Here is a 27018-nt window from a genome sequence, read left to right as displayed (position 1 = left end):
TTTGAAGAGTTTCGTGGTGCTAGGCTAGTGCAAGGCTAGCACATTTCTACGATATCAGCTTGCCTGCATTAAAAAACAGTCTGACACACTCCGCAGAGCACCTGAGGCAAATCACTTATAACGCCAGACTAACCATATAAATGTCTGTGTCGATAGAATAATTTTAACCATTTTGCATTTAAAATAGCTTTTATTTGAGCAGCATCAGCTTCGTGGTTGTATAAGCTACGCAACGGCGGAGTGATCTGCTAGAAAATAGTCCCTCAAAATGTGATCACTCATGTGATGCAAGGTCAGTTATTTTCCAAAAAATATTCTATCAACACAGACATTTATATTGTTCGTCTGGCGTTACTAGTGAGCACTGTGTGTCAGACTGTTTTTAATGCAGGCTTGCTGATACCGTAGAAATGTGCTAGCCTTGCACTAGCCTAGCACCACGAAACTCTTCAAATATAAGGACTGCATGAATTACAAAAAATATATATCTCCAGAAATCAGCAACACTCTGGATAACTAGGAAATGAGGCCCTACGTCAAAAATCCTGAAATATCCCTTTAAGTGTGACGTCACAGCTCTACTTCTGGGTCCCAAGATGTGCGAGAAACTACAAAAACTCTTTAATACCACAATCAATATTTCTGAAACTCAACGGAGAGTTACTGAACATACTTATTTATCAGGCCCATTAGCCAAAAATGCTGTACCTACTGCAATAAAAGGCATAAAATCGGTCCATCCAGTTTAGCGGAGAAAAATGCTACGCTAACCCCGGAAGTAGTGACTGTAGTAAATATTACTTTTTTAGCAGTAGGTACGACATTTTTGGCTAATGAGTCTGAGAAATAAGTAGGTACAGTCACTCCCCATTGAGTTTCAGAAATATTGATGGTTGTTTTCAAGAGTTTTTTATGTTTTTTCTCTGTTTGCTAGTACCCGGAAGCTGACACTTAACAAACGGATGGAACTTTACCTCCTTCTATGTCACTTCCTGACAGCAAATAAAAGTAACTTTTCTTCTCTAAAATTGCTGCTTCACTGAAATAAAATGATAATTATGCAACTGATACTTTACTTCTAAATAAGTCATATTTAAAAGCATTAAAACCTGTCAAACGCCCTTTAAAGCCTAAACCAATATGTAGCAACTTCCTTCAGAATCCTACTCTTTTTTTTTTTATTTTATTCAACAACTAATAAATGTTAATAATATACTTTTTGTGTGCCTTCACTCCCTCTTCTTCTCCCAGTCTATTACAGAGATTCATTATATAATCCTTATATTTGGGTCAGTTGTCTGATGTAGGCTGCAGATGTCTAAGGCATTAGTTTTTTCCGTGTTTTTTTTTTCCCCGTGTGCATGACATAATAGACCCAAAAATGTTTTCTAGGTTCATCTCAATATATCGCCAAATAGTCTAAATATCTGTCACTATAGCAACTGGAGTCAAAAAAAAAATGGTAATACTGTGTAATGAGGTGCAAAAGCTTGGTTTTAATCCTGATTTTCCTTATTTACTTGGTGTTTAAATTGAACAGACTGCCCTGTGTTGAATTGGTTTATCAAAATGTCGCAATAATAATCTTCATCCTGTTGTGTGAGATGTTTGAAAACCTCAGCACCTCATTTACTTAAGATTTCAGTGGGGGGAAAAAAACCTGATTTACCTGCCACTTTAGTTTTTTAAGCGCATTGTGTTTACTTGCTCATTTGCCTCGGACTCTCCCTTTCACTCTACGCTTTAGGCTCATCTTTCTGAAAACCCCCTCATTGCCATCATTACGGCCGAGCTATAATGTAGCCCCGCCCACCCCGCGTCCAGCCCGGCCCGACCAATCGTACTGCTTTAATGACAATAACCGTATAAAGTCACTAAGAGGCTTATGTTGCTGCCTGCGTCTTAAAAGCAGGTTTTTGAGAATGCTGTTTGTTATTGTCGAGATCACAGAGGCTTACGACTTGGATCAGAAAACTACATTGATTGCTTTGTTTCTGTTTCGTTTGTTGACTTTACTCAGTCTTATATAATAGTCTATTAATGACGAGTAAAATAAAAATAGCACACAAGCACAACTTTAGTTTCAATGGAGTAAACGGAATATTACTTTTTGAGCGTTGCCCATTTGAGATCCTCCATTGAGAGACTGTGGATTTTTTAAGAGATCGACCGATATTTAGGTATTTTACAACATCGGCTATCAGACAATGTTATGCAGCTAAAGGGCCGATATTTCTGGAATGAAAGTGATAGAACTCAGTCTGAAGTAGGTCCTGAATAAATCAGCCCCGAAGCATTTTACAAGCATCAAACACAAGGCGGCAAAAGAAGGATGTCCTTTTGTTTCCTCCAGGCAGTGCGAGTTAATGATTACACAACAGTAGATTTGTTTCCATTTAATTTCTCCTTCCTTATTTTCCCCGCACCCTTTTTATTGTTGATTTAGTTGTGGCGTGGACTGATCGAGCAATTCATTCATTTACAGGATAAAGGTGCGATGAAAACATTCAAGTCATTCAAGTTGTGCTGCATTCTCTGTGTGAGAATGCACAGAGTATTTTACTTTAATGTGGGAAATGAACATTGAATTTGTTTAGAGCAATTTGTGCAGAAAATGACAACGACCCTTTTAATTTCCTTTAATTTCCTTTCCACCAAAAAAAAAACCTTACTTGGCATCATCAAGTATGACGATGACAAAATCCCAATTACTGCATGAAATACACCTCCTCTCGTGTTTGTTTCTGCTGCTACTGCACTGAAAATGTCTGGTTTTGTTCCAGATGTCGTCATTGAGGAGCTCCTAAAGCTGGACTGAAGCGCTGTTTCATCATGGAAGGCAAAAAGCCAGGGGTGTTTAAGCACCTGCGTCAGAAGGTTCACCCGCTGCTTCCAAACCTGCTGCGGAGCAGGACAACCTCACACAAGCGCTCCCTGCAGTCTGCGTTGCCCCATCACATGAGCTCCTCTGTGCCCGATGTGAGGCAAAACTATGTCCCAGTCTCATCCAGCGTGCACATCCAGGGAAGTGATGTCTCTAGCTACAGTAACCCCGCAACACCACTCAACAAAGGTGCCCAGAGGCAGGCAGGAGGCGGGCGTGGCCCCAGGATGAGAGCAGGGAGGAGTGAACAAGTCCTGTGTGCGCCAACAGACTGCACCGACTGGAATTCCTCCAGAAACTCTCACAGCAGTTTCAGTGAGAAGCATCTTGAAGTACCTAGAACCATGGAGCCGGAGGAGCTGGGCCTCCCAGAGGTCATGACGATCTACAGCCCCGGGCAGCACTTTGAGGACACACAGCAGGTAAACTTTAGTTTGAATGGTGGAAATCAGCAGCAAGGGTTAAGATGGCACAGTATCTTTACGGAAAAACAATATTTAGTGTCTGGGGTTTCATTAAGTCTTAGCTTATTATTAGACTTCTACAAAGACGTTCGGAAATACTTCTGATTTTTCTATTAGCTTAGAAGTTTGCACCTCAGTGTTTTCCTAAACTTTGATGCTCATGGATGTGTTTAAAATGTGAACTACATTTTGATTTGAAAACATAAATTGCAAATGTGACTGTATTAGTTAGGAAATAAAACACAATTTGATGTTTTTCCAAAATTGTGCAGCCTTAAACTGGAACTTTTCTTTTTTTTTCCTCTCTTCTAGTTTTGTTCTGTGCTTTTCGGTAACTTGGGGGTAATATGCAAACACCAGGATTAGTAATGAAATTATTGATCATTTTCTCTGAACATTTTACAACTGTGAGATGTATTCTAGCAGTCAATAGAAGATTTACTTATCAATTACTGTTTCCTCAATTCAAGCCCATGCTTGTGCACTTTAACATTGTTTAATGCTTTGATAGAAGTCTTCCAAATGCCCCTGTCAGAGCGGAGGATGTTTTGGTGGACATAGAGAGACTAAAAGGTCAAAATAAGGGTTCATTTTTGGAACAGATTACCCAAACATGGCAGCGTCTCAAGTGTCAGCGCTGTGGTATTTACAAAGGTTGTTCAAACTTTACCTGCCGCATCTTAATCCTACAGCTCGTCCAATATCAATAGTTTACCAGTGACTCTAGACAAACTTAAGTGTGTGTTTGCAGAGTCACAAGACACATCCGTGCCACCTGCTCATGACTGAGACTGACACTATTTTATTGTAATATGCAAGAATCTAAACAACTATTGCTCTTGTGGAACAAAATGAACCAGTGTATATCGGTAATTTCATTGTCTCTTTAATAGCATCATCTTCACTTTTATTTGTTGTCACCGGGGCAAGTCATTAAGCACAAAGGTCCACTAGCAGCATACTAACAATGCTTGTCACACTGTCTGACTTCTGAAGAAGTGTTCGGAGGAAGCACACTGCTCTTCACATAATGCAATATTTTTTTCTTTAATTTATGATCACGTTCCTGGACGAAACATAAATTTGTCTCGTCAAACACCAGCAAACACCAACAGGCACTCATGATGTAAAACTTAGTTATTAGTTATTTGCTGAACGTAGACTGATAATCAACACTCACATAATGCACAACACCCATGTTAATCTTCATTTGTCTTCTTTTGTTCTTAAAGGATAATGTCAGTGTTGTTTGAACCGGCTGTGTAAAGGTCAAAACTATTTGAGTTGTCTGTGTAACAGGTTAATGTGGTTAAGGTACATTTTATGTGGAATCGAAATGATGGTAAATATCGCTTGCTGAGTTGAAAATAACTAATTTCGTATTTTCCTCTGGGAACTCTGCATTTGACCTAGCCTGGGAATACCCATGCAGCTGTGTAGGGCTGAAAGATATATCGTTGTATCGGTATCGAGATATGAACATTCAAGATATCAATATCGCAAAAGAAAAATATATTGTGATTGTATTTATATCGAGATATGAACATTCAAAACATTAAAATCGAAAAAGCAAGATATGAACGATATAGATTTTCATCAATAAAACTGCACTATTTTGTATTATGATTTTATTTTTCTGAAAAATACTTAGTTTTCACCGAACCCATAGTTATATCGTATCGATATCGAGATATCTGGCATGAATATCGAGATATGAAATTTTGTCCATATCGTTCAGCCCTACTGCTGTGTGCATTTGAACAATTTCGAACTGTGAAATTTGGGGACGAATCACACACATCACGCGAGACGATGACGCGCTATTCGAAGCTTATAATTTGTTTACGTTAAAACAGTTTTAAAAAAAACAGTTTATTTACAGATCCAACATGGCAGCAGCGACTCCATCTTTCCATCAAGCTATAGACCGTGTTCTAAGTTTAGCTCTAAAGTTTACAGCGGGTGCGTCATTCGTCATCTGATTCGATCATATGGCTATGGTTACGTGCAGACGCATATGATAGACATTCGTAGTGCCAATAAACGGCTATGGACAATCGTAAACCACACCTCGCATACGAGAAAATGAATTGGTGGTCCCCAGACTAAATATCACAAATATATTCTCTATTAGATAATGCCTCCGGTAGTTCAAGCTAACTTCTGAAACCTGGAGACTCTGAGCTTTAGTTATGGCATATCCACAAACCTGTAGTCGTGCCTACATAGCTTAAGTTAGAGCCCAGTTAGAGTTGTTTTTGTATTACCTTTTATTAACCTCTTTAGAGCATATGCCTTTCAGGCAAACAAACAGAGCTTTTTGAACTTTGCTAAAAAAAAAGTTGATGATTGATGAGGATGAATTACTGATGAAATATTCAGACTATTTTATTGACATCTCTGGCCATTTGAGAGTATCATGTTTCATTAACAGAGCCTGTGTGTGAGTGACACCATGTGATACTTTCACTTTGATGCCACATCCATCTCATGCACACCTGGCTGGGGGAAAATGTGATGTTACTATAAAAATATCTGGAGTTAAAAATGCACTCTTCAACCGCAGACAGTGTGGACAAATAATTGTTGCAGCCATCGTATTTTCAAATAAAGCACAGTTTGCCCTTTGCTAAATGTGTAATTTATTTAACTTAACAGAACTTAACTTTTGAGCTGTTTAAATTAAGGCTGATGCAAACCACAGATAACCAAAGAGCAGCTCCTCCCTCAACACCACGTAAAGCTTTGCTTTAGATTAAGTACACGCCATCGGGCTCTCCAGAGTTTTGTTTTGCGTCACCTTTAACTATTTCTCAGATGAGACGGGGGGACGTGGACTACGCAGTTGGTGATAGTCAGGTCAGGACGGAGCTGAGAGAAAGGAGAGACACTATCTTAACAGATGTTTTTTTTTTTTTATTTACCAAAATGTTTTGGCCGGCTCCCAGTTTGGCGCTGGTGCACCCTGGCGCACCCGTGGCTACGTTAGTGGACAGATTCAGTTGGCTTGAATCGATGTTGTAATGTGATTTTATTTGTAGTGCTTGAAGCTTCTCAAATATATTTAGAGAACAGACCTCCTCTTGTTTTAAGAGACAGTTTTTATCCTCAGACACTGAAGCTGATGAACATTGGCCTAAAAGAGAGCTGAGTTTTGTGCGTTTACTGCTGGAATGCTTTGTTTGTTTGCTTCTGCCCTGGCAGAGAGAGTGCCCGGGCAGAACTCTTTTCATTGCTTTTGGCACCTTGTACTTGACACATATGACAGATAAACTTGAACTTGAAAAAAACAAATGTCAAGGAAATTTTCAGAGAAGTGCAGGTTACTTAAGCATTACAGTAAAGTAATTCTCTGTCCCCCAGTCAGTCCCCGGGACACAGGAATGTTTAATAAATGCTCCAGGGATTTCGCAGCATGCTCCATTATTTCACACTCTCTTCACAAGCAAGCTCGGATTCTGAAATGTCTTTCTGCTTCTTTTTTGTGCAGCTAGATGAAAGTCACGCATCAAGTGGCGATATGGTCAACGAGGGAGACACCCAAACTGTAAGTGCTTTAGGTTTTATCCAAAGAGCCAATTGTTATCAGTTTTATACACGGACTAAACCTGTGTGAAATAGTTTTAATGAGATTAAAAGGTCAGACAGACAGTTTGTCATTCAAAACTAAAGGAATGTTGGTTTTATTTTGTAAACTGTGTTCACAAAAGTGTTATTGAAACGTTATTATGATTGTGCAAAGGCTTTACCTCAGACTTTAAAGAGTATGCTTTAGTAACAGCAGGTATCTTAAAAATGTTATCCCGTTTGTGAGTAGCCGTTAAGTCTACCGGCATCCTGAAGAAAGTAAATTGTAAGGCTTTGTATTTAAAAAAAAAAGATGATTTTAGCTTTGCATGACCAGCTTGTGGAGATTCAGCTACCAAACGTCTATATATTTTACAAATCCGAACCAGCTCTTGATAACTGTGCTTAATCACGTGTGTTCAGGAGGACACGGGCGCTGAGACTCCAACCAGCTCGGACGTCAGAGAGCCCGTCAGGTCCTTCCTGGTGACCATCACGCTGAAGGAAGGACGCAACCTTGTCGTCAGGGACCGATGCGGTAAAAACCTTATCTTTGCACTTGACTTATCAGCTGGGCTTGATGTGATGGATAGGGTCGTTATATGTGTACAGGAGCAGCAGGGAAGTGCCAAAAACTGCAAAACAATCTGCTAACAATAGTGTCCTTTTACTATTTGTTTATGTACTTGTGTATGCAAAAGGTTGTGGCTGAACAGAGCAAATATGTTTAAGCTCCAGGGGGTGAATGTGGACACGGTTCATGCAAATGACGCCACGCTGGGAACTACAACGTTGTCCCAGGATTTTATTGTAAAAATGCAGGAATAATGTCATGTAGGGCAGAACAAATTTAGAGAAAAATCTGAATGTTTCTGTTCTGTGATTGTGATTTATGTTTTCAAATCAAGATTGAGTTCAGCGTGCACATTATAAACATGTTCCGGAGCATTAACATTAAGAGAGGACGCTAATATTAACAACAAAATCAAAGCAAGAATCGTTTTCTGGCATTAGTTTGTTGCAGATGGATCGTTGCCCTGAGCTACAAGGTCTTAGATTTCAAATGAGGCATTGCTCTGGCCTATAGGGTTTTAACAAAAAAGAGACAAAAGAAACGATGAATGCACAACAAAAATGTGACAAAAACGGGCAGGAAAAGCAACAATAACACATTAATAAAAAAGCAACAAAACACAACAAAAAAGCCACAAAAAGTTCTGTAGGAAAACTTCTGAATCAGTTTTGTAGGTCTTAGCTTTCAAATTAGGCGTTACATTGGCCTATAGGCTGTAAGCGCTACAGTCAAGAGGCTTTTATATTTAGATAAAGCTGAACTGAAAAAAATGCCCTTGGTTAAGGTGAGGGTCTAGAGGTTAATATAAATACTGTCATTGACTGTCACAGTGGTGGAAGAAGTACTCAATATTCTTACTTAAATGGACTATACGGAGTTTAAAAATGTTCAAATTACGTATCTTCCTCCCCCTACATGTTCCAGCCATGTCCTAATGTGTCGAATGAGCCCAGACCTGTTCACCACAACTGCCTCTAAAATCCTGCTCTGTCACTCAAAAAGCTCGAGCTTAATATAGAAGCTGCAGTTACAGGTAAGACCTGAGGTGGCAGTAGTGAGGATTAAATGACTAACTTGCATCTATTCTCTTTAAGTAAAAGTGCAGATACAGGACCAAAAATGTACTCAAAGGCACACTGCGTAACATTTTGGGCTATACTGCTGCCATCAGTACAAAACATGCTCCTGCAGAAAACACAAAAAAATGCTATTATTGCAGTGAATAATCAAAGAATGAATTTGGATGAGGATCTAACCTGTTTAAATCTCAAATTCTACTGACTTTGGTCACATCTCCATGGAGACGAGCTGGAGACGTACCCACTCCCGGTAAAGTTACCGTCATGTCTCAGGAGAGCTGAGCCGCTCACAGCAAAGGCACATGTTTGTTTGTTCATTTATGAGGTATTTTTCAATGATCAAAATATCTGTCATAAAATAAATGCTTGTATTAAAATTAGTTTTTTGGTCAAAATTCTACGTGGTGTGGCTCCAAGTATGTGTTAAAATTTTAACTTCAGTAAAAGTATGAAAGTGTGCAAAGTAAAATGTATAAGTTTTAAGAGTTTAGAGCAGGATTTTAGAGGCAGTTGTGGTGAACACTGTATAGTCCCTTTAATGTGCAGGATTTTTTTTTAAATCATTTGAATCAAACCATTAACTCAGAAACAGGAACTAAACCAGGTCTTAACCAGCTCTAAGCGAGGTCTAGAGGAGTAAACCACTAAACCAAGTCTAAACTGGGACGAAACCAGTTCATCGTAGTGAGGTCACTTTGAAAATAAAATACTTTTACTTTTAACCCAATTTAAAAACGTAGTGGAGTAAAAAGTACAGATACAGGCTCTAAAATGTAGTGAAGTAAAAGTAAAAAGTATCCATCGTAAAATGTACTTGAGTAAAGTAAAAGCAGCTATAATTTGTACTTTTTACTTTGTTGCTTTCCACCACTGACTGTCAAATGAACTTGTAAATGAAACTTGTGTTATTGTTACTATAGACCCTTTGGAGACATCAGAAAAAAGTGCATGTTTTTGAATTATCTCAAAGTGTTTTGACTCAACACACACATTAAATCCACTGTCAATAAACACATCCCACAAAGTCAATAACTGAATGCAGAGGCGGCAAGACAATGGAAAAGTCCCCGGATCAGGCTCCACTGTGAAGCGACTGCAGTCCGGTTTCAGAATCTGGTGCAGACTTTTGACTATATGCAGAAATATTTAGCTAAAAGTAAGTGTTGTTGGGTTTGTTGACATGCCACAAATACCACACCGTCAGTAGCGCCGCTTCGAACACTAAACGTGTTTTTGCTCCGACGTTCAAGCTTCTTTAGTCTCTTTTTGTACATATCATTAAACATTACATTTCCAAGTGTTTATGTGAGACTGTTTCACATAGAGAACACTATTGAATTTAACCTCTTTACCCCCTCCAGAACAACAGCACATTTTCTTCAGTTTGGCTTTACCCAAATCTAAAAGCTTCTTGAAGAAAAAGCATCAAAATTGCAATGAAAATGAGGATGAAAATGCTGCAAAGAATGGGCCAAAAGAGCAGCAAAAACACGACTGAAGAGCAGGCGGAAAAGCAACATAAAAGACTCAAAAGAGGGACAAAAAAGTGACAGAAACAAGATGAAAGAACTGTCAAAAAAAGAATGAAAAAAAAGCAATGAAAAGCATCAAAAACATGACAAGAAAACGGCATAAACACAACTAAAAAAGGGATAAAAAAAGAGATGAAAACATGACAAAAACATGAGAAGAAAACTATGAAAACACAACAAAAAAGGGATAAAAAAAGAGACGAAAAACATGACAAGAAAACTACAAAAACACAACAAAAAAGGGATAAAAAAAGAGACAAAAACATGGGAAAAAAGCTACATAAACACAACAAAAAAGGGATGAAAAAGAGACGAAAACATGAGAAGAAAACTACATAAACAAAACAAAAAAGGGGTAAAAAAGAGACAAGAGCATGAGAAGAAAATACATAAACAAAACATGTAGTTTTTGTTGAGAAGAAAACTACATAAACAAAACAAAAAAGGGATAAAAAAGAGACGAAAGCATGAGAAGAAAACTACATAAACACAACAAAAAAAGGGATAAAAAAGAGACAAAAACGCATCAAAAACACTTTATACCAAGCTTTCCCTGGACTATTTTGTGATGTTTATTATTTTGTATCTTCAGTGTAAACGGTTTCCTTATGTGTCGACCGTTACTTTTTATTTTACCACCAGCTCTACACAGATAGAGCTGGTGATAGGTGGCTGGTGCTTAGAAAAACAAGAAAACCCTGTCGCGGCAATAAAAAACATAAATATGTGTGATCTCCTTTGAACCGTCATGGCCGCCTTGTTTTATGTGTCTCGCCGCTGCAATTGTACATGTGTGTGTCCGATTACAACCTCATATTACTGACTCCAGGGACGCGAGACAGCGCAGTGTCATGTTGGCGCTCGGCTCGGCACATGAGCAGCCTGAGCTGGATTCCACACAGCAAATTGGAACCTGTCCGGGACCACACCTACTATTCATCCCCGAGCCCTTTCTCTCTGCGTGTGTTTGGATTACGTGTGCCGCGCATAGTTGTATATTTACACAACTACATAATACACACAAAAAAAGCAGGGGGAAAATATGAGCGGGATCAAGCGGATTATGTTTGTCTGCATTATAGTTAAGAGCATGCGGTTTGTTTAAATTATAGCCTGAAAAGCTTTTATGTGCACGCAGACATCTGTTTGCTGAAATACTACATTATGAAATTGCACAGTGAAGAAGCCCTGTGTGGTCAGTGCTGATATAGAAAGGAGTATATGGGGAAAACATAATAGTATTCATTTCATCATGTAAATAATATATGTAGACTTTTAACTTTTTGATCGAAACAAAGACATTTTCAGGAAGTTGTGGTCAACCAGTTATAACCACATCCTTCACACTGGGTTAACTGGTGTCCTTAAATGTCACTTGTTACAGGGTTTCTGTGGGGCATTTAAAGCCATTAAATTAATTATGCCAAAATTGAGGCCTTAAAAGTCATTACATTGGATTCAAACTGGCATTAAAGGGATATTTCAGGATTTTTTTAGACTAGTGCAAGGCTAGCGCATTTCTACGATATCAGCGAGCCTGCATTAAAAACAGTCTGACCCGCTCCACAGTGCACCTGAGGCAAATCACTTATAACGCCAAATGTAAAGTAATTTTAACCATTTTGCATTTAACATACCTTGTATTTGAGCAGCATCTGCTTCGTGGTTGTATAAGATATGCAGCGGCGGAGGGATCTGCTAGAAAATAGTTCCTCAAAATGTGATCATTCATGTGATGCAAGGTCAGTTATATTCCAAAAAATATTCTATATTTATTTATATGGTTAGTCTGGCGTTATAAGTGATTTGCCTCAGGTGCACTGTGCTTGGGTCAGACTGTTTTTAATGCAGGCTACTAGTTACCATAGAAATGCGCTAGCATAGCACAAGCCTAGCGCCACGTAATTCTTCAAATATAAGAACTGCATGAATTACAAAAAAATATATCTCCCGAAATCAGCAACACTCTGGATAACTAGGAAATGTGGTCCTATGGCAAAAATCCTGAAATATCCCTTTAAATATACATTTCTCACTCCATGACATTGCTCACTATGGTCTAAAACAAGCTGAAGTTTACACTGAAATTTTACACAATGTTTTGCTCAAAAGTTGCCCATTGAGTCCAATTTGGCAAACTTTTGGCTCATTTCTCTGTTTGATTGATTATATGTTTACAAACCTTACAAAATGAAATATGCCATGTTTTTGTGGCATTAGAAATATAGAACTTAGGCATTAAAATAGCATTAAAAAGCATTACATTAGACTTGCACCTTTAGAAACCCTGTTGTAAAAAGAATCCTTAAACTTAAGATGTTCTTGTTTGGATGATTCATGTTTTCAGGTACGAGTGACCCATACGTGAAATTCAAGTTGGATGGAAAGACCTTCTACAAAAGCAAAACTGTGTATAAAAATCTAAACCCTTCCTGGAACGAGACCTTCTCTCTGCCTGTCAAAGACCTCAACCAGGACCTGTATATTAAGGTAAATGTTGTCAGAAAAATCTGCAGTAACATTATTACATTTGCTGTAAAAAATCTGTGGTTCTTTCTCAAATGCAGGTGTATGACCGTGATCTAACAACGGACGACTTTATGGGCGCTACTAGTGTCCTTCTGAGTGAACTGGAGATGGACAAGTAAGAACCGTATAAAAAATAATTATTCTGAATTCACAGTGTTAAGAAAGATTAATTGATTGGTTTACGTCAATGTACAGATTTAGCCAGGCTCATAGAAGCAATATGAAGGTAGAAATATATGGCAACGTTTTCTGCGTCTTATTGGAAGAAAGAAGATGCATGTTCACCTGGTTAAGGACTAAATTTAAGTTGATTTATTTTTACTATTTTTACAATGAACATATCCATGACTTAAAGGGGCTAGATGCAAGTTCGCCATTTTATACTCACTACTGCCACCCCAGGGCATACGTGTAACGGCACCTTCTATATTAAGCTCGTGCATGACAGCAATTCGGACCGAATTAACACCGTTTTGAGTGACAGTGCAGGATTTTAGAGGCAGTTGTGGTGAACAGGTCTGTGCTCATTCTACACATTAGGACATTGTTGGAACATGTAGGGGGAGGAAAATACATAATTTACTTACAATTTTTTCATCATGACAGAGGTTTACAAAAGATGGTGAACTAGTCGACATCTGACCGACCTGCTCTGATGCAGCTAAAATCCTCATGAAACGTCCGTTTGTTTAATAATCTAATATCAACAGAGACCTTCTGTTAAAGCCGCCACAGGGAAGTGCATGAGGTGTTCGAGAGTTGCGGGAATTAAAACCTCTGTATTGTAAATTTAGTTCTAAATGGAATATTAGTGTTCTAAATTCCAAAAAACATAGACTTACATGAAAGTTGAAGTTTAGCAAATAAATATAAGTATGTTTACTTTGCTACATATTTTATTTTATTTATTCAGCTGATAATGTGTGTCGCACACAAGATTATTGATACTTGCCTTCTGTCTTTGACCGTATACCTGACACCTACTGACAAAAATTAATTCCAGCTGAGCCGAGAGCACACTACGCTTTTTGCCCAATTTTGCTCTAATGTTTAGTCTTCCAGAGTCATGAATAGTTAAGTCCAGATGCAGCGGCTCTTGTCTCAAACATGAGCTGATTTTGGACGCACAGGAGACAGATTTACTGGCCCAAATCTTAACAGATGGAAAACAGCAGCCAATAATACAGCAGAATACTCACAGAAAGTGACATAGCCAAGCTTCATTTACATTTCCCTGATATAACAGCGGCACAAACAACAAAACAGCAGCACAAAATTATATCACCAAAAGTCCATAAGTCCCACTTTCAAAATCCCACAAATTTACAGGGTCACTTTTCAGGGTCACTTTCACAGAAATGCAAGAAAGCTAGCGTGCAAGTTTATTGAATTGACAGAAATACTTCATAATTAGATGCACGGGGGGACAAAACTAGTTTAATTCCATTATTCCAAATCATGCATTGTGTTATAGTGTAAGTTAAACCCCACCAAGTATTCTCCCTAACCCAGCATAACTCTGTATAAACCCTTTTCCCCCGCAGGGTAAATGAGCTGTCTCTGCCACTGAGTGACCCCAACAGCCTGGAGGAGGACATGGGGCTGCTGCTGCTGGACATGACCCTGACGCTGAGAGACGGAAGCAGCAGGAAACTCCACGTACGGCTCGCTCCTAAACACTGTGCATGATCCGCATCGCCTATGTGTCCACGGCCTACTAACCTGTGTCATTCCTTCTAACATGCATGCTCCCGTCGCAGCGGTGGTCCAGAAAACGCAGCAGTAGGGTAAGGATTAACAGACTGAGAAACGATTTGTTTATGAGATTTCATTAAGGTTCCATAAGGGTTGGGGAGGCACATACAGTTGGCTCATAGTTTCCTTTAATACACCTACATTTCAATTGCTGGGTTCACTTCCCACTGAGTCAACGAATCAGCTGCTACAACTACGCCAATGCACCATCTCTCCACTAGAGGGCAGCAAATCTTTACACTAGAATGGTCTAAAATGGCACTGCATAAGATTAGCACTAACAGCACTGCTTTTGTGTCCTGTGAGCTTTGAGATGCACGTTTTACTGCTTACTGTTTCAAATCCCACTGTGTTGTATTGTTTCCAGCAACTGAATTCACAAAAAGCTTCTGTTGCTGCATGTAATGTGCACAACTGTATCGTTTTCTGAGCGAATGGCCTGTTATTGTTGTCCCCGGGGCCATTCGGTTCCTCATTGGCTTATGCTACATGCTATCGTTACGCCTTGAACTGAAAGTATGTCGACTCGATGACACATACGCCGGGTTCATTAAGGTGCATCGTGTGCTTTAATTCATTTTGGGGTTAAATGGTTCTCCCTGCAGCACTGTCAGAACGAAAGCAGGTCTAATTAACCCCCAATAAATGATTACTACAGCAGAATATAGGAGGGAAAGTGGCTTATTACCTGCCAGTAATAATACTATTTTATCACTTGGAAAAAGCTGAATATAACATGATGTAATACATTAATTCAACATGGGGTTAGTTTGGTTATTTATGTAGCAGTGTCAATGCTAAATCATACATATTTTGTAATAATGCAGTACAAATTGTAAAAACACATGTTAATATACAATTGAAGAAAGGATTCAGACTACAGGCCCATTCCAGGCATGCTCTCAGTCATAGTTGTGCTGTTTAGGAACATTCATAAACCTTACTGTGATGGAGAAAGGTACAGCCTCTATACAAACCTCTATACTGAGCATTATACAAAAGAGTCTATTTTATATTATTTTATTTGTGTGACTAATGATGAATGCTTCCTTTCTTCATACAGTCAAACCCAAACCAGAGTTTCCGCCTGTCGGACTCTCTGCAGAAGAGTCAGCTGTGGACATCTGTGGTGACGGTGACTCTGGTGGAGGGCCATGACCTGCCAGTCGAGACTTCAACCGGGCACTTCTTTGTGTCTTTCAGACTCGGGGAGCTGAGATTCAGAAGCAGGGTACTTTTCACCCAAACTTTCTTTGAACAACTAGTTTCTTTAGTGTCCACCGCAGACCTTTATGTGAGAGTGTGTGATGGTAGAGAGACTATTTTATAAACATTAAAGTACTTCAGGTAATGTTTAAGTAAAATTTTCAGCAAAATACAGTTAATTTTATTCATGTGTGATTTAAAGAAAGAAGCAACAAGGTTCACCTGCTATATGCTTTTAATGTCTGACCTATTTGTTGGCCTGTAGCGAAAGAAAACTAGTTTGTTTAGTTGCCTGACTTGCTCCATGTGCTCTATACAGAGTCAGAGTCTGGTAATGCTTCTTACAGATTTGATTTCTCAGCCAATTCGTGTTGGACCAATCACAGCACGGAGTGGTGGGCTGTCGAGATGCAAGATTCTGAATTATTATCACCATATTGCTCAAAATGGCGTCCGCAACGTATCTTGTTGTGTTTTTTTCGCTTCTAATTCTACTTCTAGAGGATTGACTGTGGCTGCTCTTAAAGTGTTCCTCCCTAAGTGAAATGTTGTAATGAAAGGCCACATGCAATGCTACTGGATTTTGAAGTAATGCACATCTGTCTTCACACTCACATTTCTCCGACTGGTTTACTCTGCACCTGTTAATGTTGCAATGAAAACTAAGCTCTATGGAGCATTACTGGGCAGACTATCTCTTACATTATGTATAATACATGGAGTAACTCAGGCGGTCTGCAAAGCTACGAAAAAACGAGTCTATGTGGGGCTGCCATGGTCTCTCCTCTGTGAAGCACCAATACCGGTTACACTAAATAAATCATATTAACACAATCTTTTTCAGAATCGAAACAAAGTAGCTAATCCCCAGTGGAGGGAGAGGTTCACGTTTAACCAGTTTATGGACAGTCCTGACATTATGGAGGTGGAGGTCTGGTCTAAGGAGGGACGCAAGTCTGAGGAGTGTCTGGGAGTGTGAGTAAACATGGATATGTTTTTATTTCACATAAACAAGACCGATGTAATGTTTCAGGACTACAAACAGTGATCACTCTAAAGTTCCTTGATGGACTGATGTTTGTTCAGGTTTTGTGTTGAACTTTAAAGGACTTTAATGCGCTTAATTAGTAAAAGTCTGCAGCAATAGCTTTAGCCCACGAGATACGGGCGCTGTACTGTAATTAGATCTGCACAAAATATTGCATTTTTTGGTTATAAACTGCCCTGAAAGATTTGCTTTGGCTTAAAAAAAAAACCCTTCAGTCAATTTGTTAAAAAAAAAAAAAAAGTGCTGTCACATCTCAGTTTACAGAATATGCAAATACAAGGTTGATAATATATGCAAATTGGACAGGTATGAAGCAGGTTTGTTTTTGTGTGTTATGGCGAGCAGGTGCGAAGTGAACCTGTCCCAGCTCTCTGTCAATCAGCGGCAGCTCTTCACGCACACACTGGACCACGGGAGGGGCCGCGTGCTCTTCCTGGTGGAGCTCAACACATGCAGCGGCGTGTCCCTCTGCGACCTGTGCGTCGCTCCGCTCGACGTGCCGCTGCAACGACAGGAGCAGCTGGACTACTATGTCAGTATACAACATCTGCACACTGCTATTGTTTCACATAGCGTGTCCATACAGCATGCAAATACCCGCGCGCGGCAAGCTGTCCCAAACTTGACTGACTTTTCATTTTACTAATGCATTACAGAACATTATATTTACCTACCAATTATATAGAAGGAAAATGCTGCAATACTCTTTTGCATGACAACTCACAGTTTTATTCCAGTTATTTACTTCAGTGCGGCAAAACACTATTAGGAGATTAGTCTGATATTTTTGTTTATCCGTAACAAAGCATCATCAGTGCTTGTTAGTAATGGCTTTTTCAGTAGAGGCCAAGAGGTGGCAGTATTTGACAGAAATCCTCTCATCTAACTTTTTAATGGTTATGAAAAAAGAATTCACACCTGACCCCAAGATAGGATATTACTTTCGATTATTCCCCAAACTCCTAAGTAGTTTTCCTTCTTTCACTGAGTTAGTTGGCGTTTGAAAGCCTCCATAATGCATCCTTGACATGTGTCATTCTTTTAGTGATGAATACAAAAAAGCACTCTGTTTTATTAATTTCTCGATACTAATTTCTCTATTAATATTTGTCGCACCTAACGGAGTCACTTGACGCAGCCTTGACTTTTTTTTTTTGTCCTTTCACCTCAGAGTTTGGTGAATTCCTTCAGAAAAGTGCGTGATGTTGGTTTTCTCCAAGTGAAAGTCCTGAAAGCCTCAGACTTGATTGCGGCTGATATTAATGGTGCGTACAAATAAAAAAAAAAACATTTGATTGATCTTTAGTTTGACGCTTCTAAATGTGGCGGTCTTTGTTTTCGCAGGGAAAAGCGATCCGTTCTGCGTGGTGGATTTGGGGAACGACAGGCTTCAGACACACACCGTCTACAAAACCCTTTACCCAGAGTGGAACCGAGTGATAACGCTGTCAGTGTGGAAGAACAATCTGCTCATGTGAACGCTTGATAATCCGTATTCTTAGTGATGCGTGTGGCCTTTGTGTCTGCTCACAGCCCCGTCAAAGACATTCATGAAGTCCTGATTGTGACCGTCTTTGATGAGGACGGGGACAAGGCGCCAGACTTTTTGGGGAAAGTCGCCGTTCCGCTGCTCTCGGTACAGTATCTCCCTTCATTGACTCAGTAACACATTTACACCTTTGGCCTAAATGAAAGTGAAAAGCCTCTCTCGGTGCAGCAGGTTGGAGACTTGCTAAGACGTAATGGGTGGTGACTGCTGGTCAGGTTCATGGCTCCGCTCCTCACCTCGTGCCCTTTCTGTCCTGCAGATCCGCGGGGGACAGCAGATCACACTACCGCTGTTAAAACAGGACCTGAGCAGCCTGTCAAAGGGGAGCATCACTCTGGAGCTGGAGGTCATTTTTAACCCTGTAAGTGAAAGGCTCGACCCACAGTGCGCGCAACACTTGTGGGTGCGCGGTCACCCCCGAGCAAAAGTACCATGATGCAATTGTTTAATAGTACGAGGACGTTTGCAGCCCTTAAAACTGAGAAGATGATGAAGCCAAAGGGATACAGGAGGTTTCCATTGTAGACAAAGCCTCTGTCCTGGGTCAGAATCGGTCAATAACAAAGTACATTTAATTGTATGATGACAGGTTTTAATTATCATTTTATTTTAGTGAAGCAGCAATTTTAATGAAGAAATGTTGGGCAGAAAAGTTATTTTATTCGAATTTTTAAGCTGCTGACTGGAAGTGACATATATAAAGGTAACATTCAGGAGCAGTTTGACCCACTCATTACCCATGGTCGGCATGGCAACAGCTTAACATTGTTTGCCTTCCTCTATGTCACTTCCTCTCTGTGTCCAATCCATTAAAGACGTGAAACTATAGATACAGACGGCATCTCTGGAATCGCCCATATATGGTCATGTTTGAAAACAGTTAAGGGGGAAAACAATTTTGAAAAAAATTAAAACTTTCTCTAATTATTCAAAAACTACTTTAACAAATGCTGAATTATGAATATAGTTTTCTACTAAATAAAGAAACAAAGACATGGAGAGGAGCAAAGTGGTTCAATACATAAAAAACGGAGAATGCTAACTTGATGCTACATGCTAGCATCGGGATAATGCTAACGGTTAGCTAGCACGAGCTACAATTGTTCTGTTTTTTCACTTCTACAGAACAATCTGCTGTGAGAAAATATCCATATGGGCCCGATTTACACTGGACTTTATTTGTGTGATAAATAAGTTCATATTCCACCAGAAAATGGCTAAAAAGAGTGATTTTCCCCCTCGGCGAAGCCACGGCCCCTTCTATGACAAGATGCCGTCTGTATCTATAAATGTCACAAAATAAAACTTTAGAAAGCTGGGTCCAATCTCTAGTAGTAAAATCTTAAGTATAATAATCAAACTTGTGTCTAATGTGCTTTAAAGGGACTAGATGCAAGTTGGTCATTTTTATACTCGCTACTGCCACCTCAGGTCTTACGTGTAACTGCAGCTTCTATATTAAGCTCATGCATGACGGCACTTCGGACCGAATTAACACCTTTTTGAGTGTCAGGATTTTAGAGGCAGTTGTGGTGAAAAGGTCTGAGCTCATTCTACACATTAGGACATTACTGAAACATGTGGGGGGAGGAAAATACTTAATTTTAAGATTACGTTTTTTAACATTTAAGTACTGCACTTAAAGGCCCTTTACCTGATTTTTTTTTTACACCACAAACAATGAAAGCGAAAGCCACTTAATTGAAATGTTTGCTGTGGTTCAATCTCATTCCTAACTTTCCCAACATGTTTATACCATCCCAAATCTTCACAGGGACGTGTTTATTGCCGCATTTCACAAACAGGGTCACTTTTAGGCATCACTTTGACAGAAATGCTAGAAGTAGCGTGCATATTCTTGATATTGAAATAAATGCTGTATAATTAGATGCATAGTGTTTTCCCATAAATGGAGGGAAATATATATAATATAGTGTCTTTAAGTCGAGTTTTTTAGGGTCTGTACTTTACTTTAATGAGTTATATTTTTGTTGAGAACTTTTTACTTTCTACTCCACTACAGCGTATGTGTGAAAGTGAACGTGAAAAGTAACCCTGCAAGTGGTGAAACGTGCTTTATAAACTCGTTCCTGTGGAGAATTGGGATGCTACAAATATTTTAGGAAAGTTAGGATTGAGTTTGGACAAAAATAACATTCTACTTCAGTGGGTTTCTCTTTCATTGTTTGCAATATTAAAAAAATCACATACAGGGCCTTTGACCCAGAAACATTTACTTCTATTCTTGTAGTATTTGAACAATGGCATTTGTACTTTTATTCACGTAATGAAATTAAGTACTTCAACCACCTCTGGTAGTTTTAGTGTCGAGGACGTTTTGCCTCTCAGCTCAAGGTTTTGCCAGTAATTAATAATCTTTTGTGAGTTTCTACTGTTCTATAGAGGGATTTACTTTGTTTTTGTTATCCTCACACTTCACCTTAATTTGACTTTTGTGTGTGTTTTCAGGTCAAAGCAAGTTTAAGAACATTTCAACCCAGAGAGAGGCTTTTTATTGAAGACAATCCTAAATTTTCCAAAAAGGTCTGTACGTTTCCCTTTGCTTAACATTGTTTTTAAGTACGAGTAGGAAGCATGGGTAGGATCTCCGCAAATTAGTCGACATTAGCAACCAGGCGGCGATAAGGAGGTCAGGGGTGAAAGTTCACTGCACTTTAAAAATGACGCAGTGTTGGTGGAAATGCCTAAGCAAAACATCCAAAAAAGTGCGATGTTTGTATGTTTATCGCCAAAATATCTGTGTGCGAGCTGATTGTGGAACCACTTGAGTTTCGATTGTTCCCGAAGAGCCAAAACACAGAAGCCAAGAGAGTTTGATTGGACCGAATGAGTGGGTTCTGGGCTGTAATTGACCCCGGCTGTGACAGAGTTCCTGCTCGCTGTTCTGCTACATTAGTTTGATATACAGTGTGCAGGACAGGGCGCGAGACGGGGTGCCTGACTGTCTGTCCACTCCACAAAGCCTCTTTGTTTTAGGACAATACCATGCTTATTAATGCCCAAATTGGTTTAAACGCCAAAGACCAAGTTAGGATTTCCCTCTGATTATTGGTTAAAGTTGGTTGACAAAATCAGGTCGCATTACTGACTATTTTCTTTGCCTGCTGACCACAAGGGCTCACCCATGCCAGGACACAGACACACACTCCTTGATGCTAGTACCAGTGTAGTATTTCATTGGACATTTCATTTCATTTCAATAGGGCGTCATTTAATAAAACCTTGTTGCAATGTCTCTATCTCATATCGAACTCTTTTATCTCTTTAGGCTCTGGCTCGAAACGTGATGCGCGTTAAGACACTATTGGGGGCTATCATGTCGGCGTGGCATTACATCAAAAGCTGTTTCCAGTGGGAGAATACTCAGAGGAGCCTGCTCGCCTTCTTGGTAAAGTGGCTTAACTACTTATCAACACACTATCTGCATTTCTCTGCGCTTTTCCTCCAAGCTGTGCGAGACAAGTGCAGCCTGGCCAACCTCCACTTGAACCCTCCTCCAGAGAATCTTAATCAATGCGGCGCTGGGCCGGGCAGAACGGCAGCTCTGGCCCTGGCTCCATGTTGGAGTGGCCGCTCTCGACGTTGCGTGCCGCGCGGATGCAGAGTTAAGCCTCAGCTGGAGAGAGAGGAGTCCCGGTGGAGCCGAGATGGAGTCTATTTTTGGTGCACGTCTCTGACAACTCATTAACCCTCGGTCCAGTCTGTGCTGGGTTTGATTTGGAGCCTATTACACAGACACAAGTCCAATTAAAAAGCTCTGTGGAGATAAGGCTGATTTCCCATCCTGCCATTGTCGCTAACAAGTGCTAAGCAGCTGTGAAGACTGAAATAGAGGAGTAGCCTCTCTGCACACTTGCTTAAAGTGGGTGCTGATCTTCCCGACATTATTTTCATCCACATCTAGGCTGAGAAAGATGGCACACAGCACGGTGTGCATTAACTATGCAGGCAATCAAGGTCATCCAAAGTTCCTTTGGCTTTTACAGCTGTCAGCCCATAGATGGCACTACAGCTTAGCTCGGCTTCTGAGGAATTTCTTGTGATGCTGATAAATGGATACTGAACCTCAGCCAATGGTACAGCTTGTTCAGTTAGTGTTGAAGATGGAGATGCAGCAATAAGATGGACGTAGCCTCTTTTTGCGGTGTCATCTATAAGTGGTATTAAATGTATAAAGAAACCGAATCTTTGCATGAAGTGTGGATTTTACACGTTGTTTCAAATGAGATCACTCTCTGCTCCACATTAACCAAACACTGGCTTCCATTATTCATTACAATTAGAAAGACAGGCATGCAGTATAATATCTCCTTTATATTTACCATAATTTATGTTAAATAGATATATATACATAACAAAATAGTAATCACAATCCAAAAACAGCCCGCTCATCTACATTTTTGGAGGCTGACTGAGAATATGTCTGATAATCTTGAATTACCGCTGTCCCATTGTTCAGCTCTGGCCTGGAAATCCCGCGCTCTCAGTGAACGCACCACCCCTTTGTACAGTAGCCCTTTGGACATTATCTGCCCTTTTATATATATGTGTGTGTTTTTTTTTTTATTTCCTCTGATCTCAATCGCATTTCCAGAACACCGTGCCGCCCCCGTCCTACACCGCGCTATGCCTTTCAACCGTACAATTATCGGGATCTTTACAGGCAGCGTATACAGTTCCACCAAAGCGTGACTCGGCCGTCCCCTCCGTTCCCAGTGCCCTCAGTCCGTTACAAAGTCCCCACTAATAACACATAACCCCTTCAGGGAGGAGTGGGCTTCATCTCTTGATTTTGGCCGCCGATAACACAGACCAGAGCGTGCTTGGCTTTTTGCACATTAAATCCGCTGCTGGTGGTGGTGGTAGTCGTCGTGTTAGTTGTGTTAGCAGTGGGTGGAGAGGGGGCAGAAGCACTACCACCTTTTATGCCTCAAAGGAGAGTGATGCCTTTACCAGATGTGCAACAAAAAAAAAAAAGAAAGAAAGAGGAAAAAAAGGAAAAAAAAACTACCCCCTTTGAATTTGGCCCGCAGCCACTTTGGCAAACGTGGCTTCTGTGTCCGGATTATTTCATACTTTGATTTCGCCAATCGAGACATAATATCCTCTTATCCATTTATGTGCGCACATGCATCAGCGGCGGCGGCAGGAATGTCACACTGAGGCTCCATGTGGCTGCAACAAATGGCGCGGTCAGCTTTATTAATACAGGCCTAACGACGGAGCCAGCAATTATGATTACGATGCTCATGTCTGCGTGCACGCAACAGGAGCACGCAGACGGGCAGTGGTTTGAAATATGGAGCATAAATGGGGGTTTTGTTTGAGGGAAATGATTAGAGTGTAGATTTGATTATGATGTGCAAAAAAATACATTTAATTTGGGATTGTGAACTTCGGGTTTACGTAAAGAACTGTACTGTAATTGCACGATGCATAGTAGAAATCTCTTGTGGTTTTCTCTCTGCAGTTGTTTCTTGTGGTGGTGTGGAACTGGGACTTTTACATGCTGCCCCTCTTCCTGGTCGGGCTCATTTCATGGAAGTATATGCAAATCCAGTCGGCTCCGGCCACTCAAGATCTGGTCAGTCAAGTCTACAATTTCTCCTTTTGCTTCTTCAGGGTGTTAGGAAAACCAGTTGCATTTATAATTAAACCTGAGAGCTTATTCAGTTTATCAATGAACACACAGCATATTAATTTTGACATCTATAATAGAGTTTAACATTGATGATTGTTTTTGATCTTTTGCGTCTTTGTAAAATGCTTAACACCTCTTTATTCTGTTTATAGCAGCCGGCTTTGATGAAATAATGAAGGACGCGGTGTATTCAAATTATTAAAGCGATACAGAAAATTGCAATGAAAAAGGGAAAATGAATGTTGTTGGATCAAAACATTTGAAAAGGAGTGGGAGCACGTGTGAATATTCTACAAGCGCTACAAGCGAATGTGAAACACGCAACAAAATAATATATGAGCACAGATTGTTCAGGCTTTTCCTACATTTATTTGTCTTTCCTTTTTCTATTTTGGCGATTTGTTGCATTATATAAAACGACAATAAATTAGGTTTGTTTTTGTTGGCTCAAAATAAAGCCTCCACGTTTTTTTTCATTATCTATTATTAACAATGTTTAACAATTCCATATTTATTTCATAATTGTGCACTTTTCTGTTAAATGCGGCTGTATTATGATCCATCACTGGATGTTTCTATGCTCCAGTAATTAAAGAATCGGTTGGAGACGTGTAAATAAGAGAATGCTTTGCCACCACCGACACGCTACAAATATCCGCGCTGAAAAGAGCGTCTAATTGCTATTATTTCCTCGCTCTGAGACCGCCTCGCTTATAAAATAAACTGCTCAGTGCCTGGAAATGATTTGCTGTAATTCCATATGTTGGCCGGTTTAATGCCCTTTCATGATAATTTGAAGGTGTATATTGAATTCATTTTGTTTAATTTCCCTTACCTCTTGATGCGTTCATGTTCCGTGGGAAAACTCTGCGTGCCGTGTCCATCAATGACAGCGAGAGACTCTGAGCAGACCTCAGGGTCACTCACTTCACACTAGGAGTTACTTGCTTTTTTTCCCCCTCTTCATTCATTGTCCGTACTAATTAATTTTTTTTTGTGTGCAGGAAAATATGGATGTTGCCGATGAAGAGGACGAGGATGAAAAGGTATGAGTGTATGAGTGTGAATATCTGCCACTCCTCACGCTTTTAATAGTAAGAATTCAACAAACGCTGAGTAAAAAGTCTGTTATCAAGGAACTCCTGTTGTTGATCTTGAGATTTTAGTACTTGACAACTTCTTCTAATTTAGTAAACTCACGGTTGTCAGACGGACATTGAGGCTTAATAAAGACCTCACAGACCGGCTTCCACATGTCACAACACATTCATATGGTAATAAAGGGGTGGGCCAAGGGGCTGTGCTGCATTCGGGAAAGTCCCTAAGCTTATACGCCATATAATACCATCAATATGGAACTAATGACAGTACTTAGGCCCGCTTTTAATGCCCGCTCGAGTGGAAAGTGTTACCACGCTTTTAGGCGGCGATATATTTCATCAGAACGACAGCCGTTTATTGTAGGTGTCGCGAACGGACTGTGGTGTCAGCGCAGTTTAAAGTACGGCTTTGCGATATAGAGGCTGCAGTCGTCCAGTGTTAAGTCATTGGGATAGAAGATGGGAGAAACGCATTGTCAGAAGTAAGCTGTGCAGACATAATACAGAAGCAGTCAGAATAATATCGTCTTGAATATTAAAGATTGGGATTACATGCTGTTTATTCCTGCAAAGTCAGAAAAATGAAAGATACATTTGCAGTATAATGTAACGTGGTTCACTCGCATCAATATAGATATGACATTTATAATCGGTCAATTAAAGTGCTACTTCCAGCGTAAATACATGCTACTCTCAGTCAATTAATAGCTTGTTTTAAACTTCCTATTTGCCTTTATTTATCGTAACACACATCTGCTTCATATTCCACTTATTCTATACATAAATTGAAGCAATGTTTTGTTCCAAGCCCATTCAGAAGCTAAAAGGAATTTTGCTTGGACTTGAGTTTGTCTTCCACAGTGCTCTGGCCGTTCATCGCTGCAATAATGCATTACGTTACTTTAAGTTGTGACATTTTGCAGCTCTTTCCCAACATTAATCTGGCTCGGAGCTAGTTATAATTCTGCCTCCCCGTCACCAGTTGTTTCGCTAAGTTCAGCCCATGACAAAGAGCATGACTTTGGCTGATAAACAGTGCACTCCCCAGACACCGCTCGTCTCTCCAGAGCCCTAACCCTGCGCAGTGAGTGTGTGTTTGATGTGGACACTCTGCCTCCCTCCACACATCCTCAGATCCGCACTGGTGTCTAGTCTGTTGTTTACTTTAAAGCCCCCCTTCCCCTCTGGGATCTGGATGAGCCTGAGAACGGAGCTTTATCGCTTTCATAATGTGCAGTCCGGTCCCACTCTGAAGAGCAACCACTTCAAAAAAAACCTTTCAAAACTTGTTCACATAATATGTGCCTTTGTATTTGGGATTTATAGACATCCTACAGAGCCGCTTTGAACGCTTTTATTAATACGGCTGTGATGACACATTCAGCTTTTATTAGGGGCCTAAGCTGTCTGTCAATCCAGACATGTACAAAATGTATGGAATAATGTATAAAATTAGGCGTACATCTTTCTCCCCAGACCATTAACTTAAAGCCCCTGTATCAGATTTAGTTGTTTACAAGCAGTGAAAGAAATGGGGAGCGTGTAAATTGTTTAAACTGTTGTAGTCCAAAGTCATTTCTATCTTTCTTATGTATTCTATGCATTTCTAACCTCACAATTCTTCTCATAGATGAGTTAATGACCCCATTTCACAACTTTCAGAAGCAACACCGTCACAGTAATGTAAACAACCACTAGCTGCTAGTTCACTATTGATAAAAAGGCTTCATCTTTAAATGCACAGCACAAAGTACTCTTTTCTTTTTTCTTTTAAATACGTCTGCTTTCACAATATACTGAAAGGCAAAACATGTTTTCTACTAGAAAATATATGATATACAGTGAGACCCTTTAAATGTTGGAATCCTTCTGCTTAGTGACTAAAGACAGAGCTTTTAACTCTGTGTTATCTCTTTTATTCTCAGAGATCATACAAAGGCGATATGTAATAATACATGTGAATATCATCAAAAAGTGCATTTGCTGCTGTTATTCAACTTAGAATGTGAAACTAATATATGATATAGACTCATGACATGCAAAGTGACATATGTCAAGCCTTTGTTTGT

At 39.8% G+C, this 27018-nt stretch overlaps 1 protein-coding gene across 4 annotated transcripts in view; it reads left to right on the top strand.

Moving 5' to 3' along the window:
* Positions 1-27018, top strand: part of mctp2b (multiple C2 domains, transmembrane 2b) — a 32661-nt gene that overhangs the window by 1448 nt on the left and 4195 nt on the right. For 2 of the 4 annotated variants that reach the window (XM_079554685.1, XM_079554687.1), the window contains exons 2-19: positions 2784-3306; positions 6839-6895; positions 7339-7453; positions 12448-12590; positions 12668-12744; positions 14174-14288; positions 14390-14416; positions 15448-15615; positions 16435-16565; positions 16984-17170; positions 17810-17903; positions 17983-18085; positions 18172-18274; positions 18447-18548; positions 20657-20731; positions 21477-21596; positions 23679-23792; positions 24854-24895. In XM_079554685.1, the coding sequence (XP_079410811.1) occupies positions 2833-3306; positions 6839-6895; positions 7339-7453; positions 12448-12590; positions 12668-12744; positions 14174-14288; positions 14390-14416; positions 15448-15615; positions 16435-16565; positions 16984-17170; positions 17810-17903; positions 17983-18085; positions 18172-18274; positions 18447-18548; positions 20657-20731; positions 21477-21596; positions 23679-23792; positions 24854-24895 (2247 nt within the window). In that variant the 5' untranslated portion in view covers positions 2784-2832. Of the gene's footprint in view, positions 1-2783; positions 3307-6838; positions 6896-7338; positions 7454-12447; positions 12591-12667; positions 12745-14173; positions 14289-14389; positions 14417-15447; positions 15616-16434; positions 16566-16983; positions 17171-17809; positions 17904-17982; positions 18086-18171; positions 18275-18446; positions 18549-20656; positions 20732-21476; positions 21597-23678; positions 23793-24001; positions 24185-24853; positions 24896-27018 lie in introns of those variants that run through there. The other 2 variants (XM_079554688.1, XM_079554686.1) reach the window with 2 other exon arrangements.

The sequence above is a fragment of the Gobius niger genome (assembly GCF_951799975.1).
Source record: "Gobius niger genome assembly, chromosome: 4".
NCBI classification, from domain to species: domain Eukaryota; kingdom Metazoa; phylum Chordata; class Actinopteri; order Gobiiformes; family Gobiidae; genus Gobius; species Gobius niger.
Note: the sequence above shows the minus strand (reverse complement) of the source record. Positions and strands in the feature narration are given on the sequence as shown.